Genomic DNA, 6,000 nt, shown 5'->3' with positions numbered 1-6,000 from the left:
CACATTAGGACTCTCAACTTTGAACACCAGATCTAGGATAACTGGAAAGATTGTCACTAAACACTCCTTCATGGATCATGGTCGGATTCTATTTCTGAGCATATTCAGAATATTTGACGACAGAAGAAAGATATTATAAGTGAAGTTTTCAGAAGAAGAGAGAAATTCAGAGAGAACTTATGAGAAAAACACACTAGTATTATTTATTTATTAATTTTGAAAATGAAGAACATAGAAATGTAATAATTTATTTTTTGTGTTCAGAATAAATATATAATTTAAAAACCACTGAATCAGTTTCCCTTAGCAATTTGTTATTTATAATTTATTTACCTACCTAGTTACTTTTTTATGATATATATGTGAAAGAACTATATCCACGTTAAAATTTTCTTTTTAATAAAGAGTTCAAGAGAGTTGGATTTGTTTATATTGTTTCCCTCCGGTATTTTTTCTTTTTTGGCCAACGTTTCCCTCCAGCATTATACTCCACCGGTTTTAATATAAGACTTATTTAATTAATTTGATTAGATTAAAAAAGTTAGATAAGTTAGTTAATTATAAGAAATGTGATACGTTTTTTCTAAAATAACATAATCATCTTTTTTAACACCCTTTCTGAACTCCCGTTGTTCCGACAGTTTTTTTTTTAAAAAAATTTAAAAAAGAAGCCGCGAATGACGTACTCCTCCCCGCTGGGAGATTCTACATATTTGCAGAAACAGTCGCGCGCTCCATTCAAGTGTCCATTCTAGCCTTCTCTCTCGCTCCCCCAATTAGCTTTCATATTCTCAATCTCAACGGCTTCGCCTTCTTTCTTGTCAGCCATCAGCAAATTCATTTCCTATTTCCTTTTCTTGCTGATTTGTTTTTTTTCCCCCCGGTATCTTCGAAGTAAATTTCTTTGCAGACTATATTCAAATCCCATATGCTCAAGTTTGACTTTTTCTGAGGTTTCAGGAGTTGGGCTACCGAAGGGAAATGGATTTTGGTGAGAAAATCGTGTTGGGTTTGGTTTGAGAATGAATCATTGTTATGGTATGGATGGTGGAGTTCTAGATTTAGATTCTCTGCCTCCAAATGTCATCGAATGCCGATGCCTTTTGCTGTCGGCATTCGATTCGTTTAGCTTCAGCATTGCATCCCGAGCTTTATCTGACAGTGTTTGTTCTTTCATTCCGATTCGGTTTGATAATCAGCGTCGGCTTTGACCCCAAGCAATATTGAGTTACAACGAAAATCTAACAAAACAGAAATCATTGGCTTTTTTGTTTAGTTATTGGATTTTCAGCCCGGAATGAATCCGAATGCAGATAATGGACACAGGGCTAGGAAGCCTCCCGAGTTCGAGGAAGATTTTGTAGAGAAAGATCCTACAGCCCTCTATATTCGGGTACTTTATATTCTACGAAACTTAGCTTTTGATGTTTTATTTACGGTTTTCCTGTCTTCTATTATCTTCTGAGTCTGATGGTGCCGGATATTGATTTATTATGGATTGGATGGTATTATCGGTTGGTGATGTTATGTGTGGGACTTTATTACCTTTTAGTTTAAAGATGACCTCAAAGTAAATATAATGGTAAAAACCACTGACCTCGCTGGAACCAGAACCTCATCTTATTTTACCCTTATGCAATGCATTGATTACAATGCAAGGAAGGTAAGTTCGGCTGTGATCAACTCTCCTTGTTCTGGTAAGTGTGGATACTGCAGTGAAACATCTCATATCCGTTGTTCTGGATTGGGTCAACTAAATGGAGCTTTAAATGCCCCTTGTGATTTTGGATTTATATCTACTTTGGGACTTCCCTTCTTGGTATTCGCTACACCAATAAAGATAATGTTTGGTGGGGAAGCATCAAGGACCTTTTGTTAAAGCATAACCAGGGGCAAAGACAACAGCTCTTCTTAGCAGATATCTTAACATCTATAATTCCTATTTTCCCATGTTTATTTAATTTTGTCCTCTCTTTTTTTCGACAGTACAATGAAATCTTGGGCAGGGGTGCTTTCAAGACTGTGTATGATTCTGATACTTATCTCTTATTTTATTCCGTTTCCACCCAATATCTATGCTCACCATATCAGTTCTTAGTCTTAATAGTTCTATTCAGATTTTTAGTTGTATTCCAACAAATTTATGTAAATATGCAATTATTTTTTGGCAGCAGATTACTCAAACTCATTATCTTCCTTTTGGGCAGTTATAGGGGATTCGACGAAGTTAATGGGATAGAAGTCGCTTGGAACCAAATTAGGATTGATGATCTCCTCCAGTCAGCAGAAGATCTATCAAAATTATATTCTGAAGTTCATCTTTTGAAGTCTTTGAAGCATGAAAATATCATTAAGTTCTATAATTCGTGGATTGATGACCAGAAGAAAACTGTTAACATGATCACTGAGCTCTTCACCTCTGGAAATTTGAGGCAGTATGTCTTCTTCGTTGCCTTTAATCTTTGTTTATATTTTGGTTGATTGTAATATGAGATTCAAATGATTGTTTTCCTTTGGCTAACAGATACCGGGAGAAGCATAGATATGTTGACATGAAGGCTATAAAGAATTGGGCTAGACAGATTCTTCGAGGCTTGGCATATCTACATGGTCACAAGCCACCTATTATTCACAGAGACTTGAAATGTGACAACATCTTTGTGAATGGAAACCAAGGAGAGGCGAAAATAGGGGAGCTTGGCCTGGCAATTATCTTGAAGCAGTCGACAGCTCACAGTGTCATTGGTGACATGCTACTTTCCTTGTTTAGTTTTCAGCATATCGACCCAGTTTGAAGTACTGAACTCTGCCTTTATTTGTTGATTTTTCTTTTATATTATAAGGCACTCCCGAGTTTATGGCTCCGGAGTTATATGAAGAGGAGTACAATGAACTTGTTGACATTTATTCTTTTGGGATGTGCATATTAGAGATGGTTGCTTTAGAGTATCCATATATTGAGTGCAAAAGTCCTGCTCAGATCTTCAAGAAGGTTACTTGTGTAAGTAGCAATCATTAGCATATTTAATACTATTTACGGTATGCTTATAGCTGTAATTATTGCATTGATATCTTGTGTATACTCTTTCAAGGGCATCAAGCCTGCTTCGCTTAGTAAAGTGAAGGACTCTCAAGTTAAGGAGTTTATTGAAAAATGCATTGTTTCAGCCTCTCAGAGATTGTCTGCAGAGGAGCTTCTCAAAGATCCATTTCTCCAAGTCGATGAGAGTCCAAGGGAACCAATCCCTGATCTTCTGGATTTATCTTGTCAAGCCCCAAAGCTGTGGATTTGTCTAAGTCCGATCCTCTCTCTACGGACATGGATGTTGAATACAAACAGATTTCCGGGAGTGTGAACACAGAAAGTAACTCTGGAAGTCCACCACATAGTCCCGTTATAGAATTTCAGAGGACACTTGAGAACAACGAATTTAGGTTAAAAGGGACGAAAAATGATGATACCTCAATGTCATTGACATTGCGTATAGCTGATTCAGATGGTGAGCATATGCTCTTTCTTTGCCTCCCTCTTTTTTGGCCATGCTTTTATGTACCTCGACAGTGTGTGGCGAAGCTATAATTTTCATTTAATTAGATCTTAACACATAGTTGTTCTATTGACTCCAGGTCGAGCAAAGAATATACTTTTTCTCTTTTACCTTGATTCAGATACTGCACTCTCTGTGCCTCAGAGATGGGTGAACAATTAGAGTTGGCCAATCATGATGTTGTCTTCATAGCTGAGCTTATTGATTACTTGATAATGAGACTTATGCCTGAGTGGAAGACCCTTCTGATTATTCCTCGTGTGGAGGAGCAAGTCTGAATGGTGAGTCTCCGATACCTGGGGATGGACGAACTGTAACAACATGCGCATGGGATTCTATTCCAGATAATGTTCCCTCTGGACGAGAGTACTGATCAAAAGGCTTTGTGTGACAATGTTGATAATGCCGATTTTCAGACTTATTTTTCTTCTGCTCTTGGTTTGACTAACTTGGAAGATCAACAGTCGCTAGGATCTGCTGCTTCCGAGACAGCTGTGGAAACACGTCTTTGCAAAGCTTACGAGGAGTACATATTTCGAGCAGGAGAGCAGTAACAATGTTGAAGTGGACATAGTGATCAGTAAATTCAGAGAGAACACAAGGTCAGCAACTCCATTGTTTAGTCCAGCGTCTAATATTTTGAGCTTCACAAGTAACTGTACTCTTTTATCCTTAGCAGAAAAAGATGCTGATGTTGAGCTTAAGCCAGAAGTTGATGCAATCGAGGTACAGTATCGGCAATGGTTCGAGAAGCTTTCTAGGATGAAATGGCAAGAATTAGAAGCCACCCGAAAGAGATGGTCTGATAAGAAAAGATTGGCCGCTCATTGATTATGTTAATCTTCTCGGAATGAAAGCCTGTTCCTCGCAAAACCCATTTTCAATGTTATGGAAATCTGAAATACTTGTTTTTCTTTGTAATTATAGTTTTTTGACTTTCGACTTCTCCTAGAATTATTTTCTGCAATTCCTTTGGTTATACTCCTCTGATCCTATTTATAAGACAGAGAGAGAATGTTTTTTTTTAATCATATTTATAAGTCACTTCATTAAATTTTTAGTGTGAATGTACTATTTTGTCCTTCTATTATAGTATAGATAGTTAGCTTTTTTGAAAGGTTGTATATATTAAATATAGGTAAAGTTAAAAAATTATTATATGTTAAATGGAGAGTTAATACATTTTAAAGTGTTTTTTGATTTGTATGAAATATGCTGAAAGTATTTTATAAATAAGTCAATAGGAGTATTAATAATGCTTTTTATCACATTTTCCCAGATTTCACTAGCAATTTGGCTTTTGTTTTCGTAGGTCAAATCAACCTATCCATATAAACTAAACAAAAAAAAAAAAAACATCCATGCACATTATTCATAACTCAGTGAGATCATGCAAACCCAAACGGGTTAGGTGAGAGATCTGGATTTTTTTTTTTTTTTGGATTCAAATTCTAAAGATGCATTGAATCATAGGCTACCTCCAATTAAGCCAGCGAATGCCTAAATATAACATAATTAGATATCTAATAATGATATTAAAACAAAAAAAAGGGTGATCGTTATTCTCCTAAAAAAGTTCACGCGTGGTTATGGTTATTAAGATTCTTGTGCATGCACGAACTTAATTATTTAATATATTGTTTGACAAATGTCAAAGAAAATGTTTTGATACTGCTACCTAATAAATCCACAAGGTTTAATCCTGGTGATGATACATTCATTGGCCAAAAATGAATCCCGGTGATACATTCATTTCTATTGAAATTGGACAATTGACGAAAGTTTGAAAGTTAATTAATGAGGGAACGTTTAATTTACAAACTTAAAAAAGTTTGTTGCTAAATTCATTGAACGACTTGATGTTCTTGGACTATTGATGGATTAGAATGATTCATGGATAAGTAGATTCAGTGAATATTTCAAAAGTGATTCAGGCCCATACACATATAAATAATTGAAAGATATATGCACACATGTTTCTTGCCTCTCATCCATAATAAAAAATTAGTCACGCATGTATATAAATGAAATGAGGTGCATTTAAGTAATTAATTATCCAATGAGAAAGAGCAATGTGCACCCACATGCCAACACACACTCGCATATATTTGCCTCAGCATAATTTCTATATTTGATGAACAAAGCAGTGAACGTCTTCTCCTATGTATGTACAATGAACTGAGTATATATAAATAGGCTCTCTTATGTTATTATGTGTAGATATATCTTCAGCAAAATCCCACAATAGGAACTTGAAAATTACTAAATCCTAAATCAGGATTATTTCTTACACTTTAATAAGTTTTCACTATACTTCACTTGTAAATAACAACACATTTTTTAAAAATTTCTGTTTAGAATTTAGTAATTTTCATATCCTTTTTGTAAAATTTTTCTTTTATCTTAGTTTCCGTGACTTTGCTAAGCAGAGAACTGGGCATAATTGATTAAT

The 6,000-nt window shown here is 35.3% G+C and overlaps 1 protein-coding gene across 1 annotated transcript; it reads left to right on the top strand.

Annotated features, from left to right (window-relative positions):
• Positions 1 to 763: 763 nt before the first annotated feature.
• On the top strand, positions 764 to 3,921 carry LOC114712006 (probable serine/threonine-protein kinase WNK4). The gene is given in 10 exon segments (XM_028896454.1): positions 764 to 1,393; positions 1,987 to 2,024; positions 2,208 to 2,435; positions 2,525 to 2,745; positions 2,844 to 3,001; positions 3,093 to 3,287; positions 3,290 to 3,500; positions 3,628 to 3,681; positions 3,684 to 3,787; positions 3,790 to 3,921. Coding segments are annotated over 10 exon segments (1,437 nt in total). The 5' UTR covers positions 764 to 1,297.
• Positions 3,922 to 6,000: the final 2,079 nt, after the last annotated feature.

This window comes from Neltuma alba, unplaced genomic scaffold (assembly GCF_004799145.2).
Source record: "Neltuma alba isolate B1F8T4 unplaced genomic scaffold, ASM479914v2 tig00011326_pilon, whole genome shotgun sequence".
Taxonomy (NCBI): Eukaryota; Viridiplantae; Streptophyta; class Magnoliopsida; order Fabales; family Fabaceae; genus Neltuma; species Neltuma alba.
This window is presented reverse-complemented; position numbering and strand designations above follow the sequence as displayed.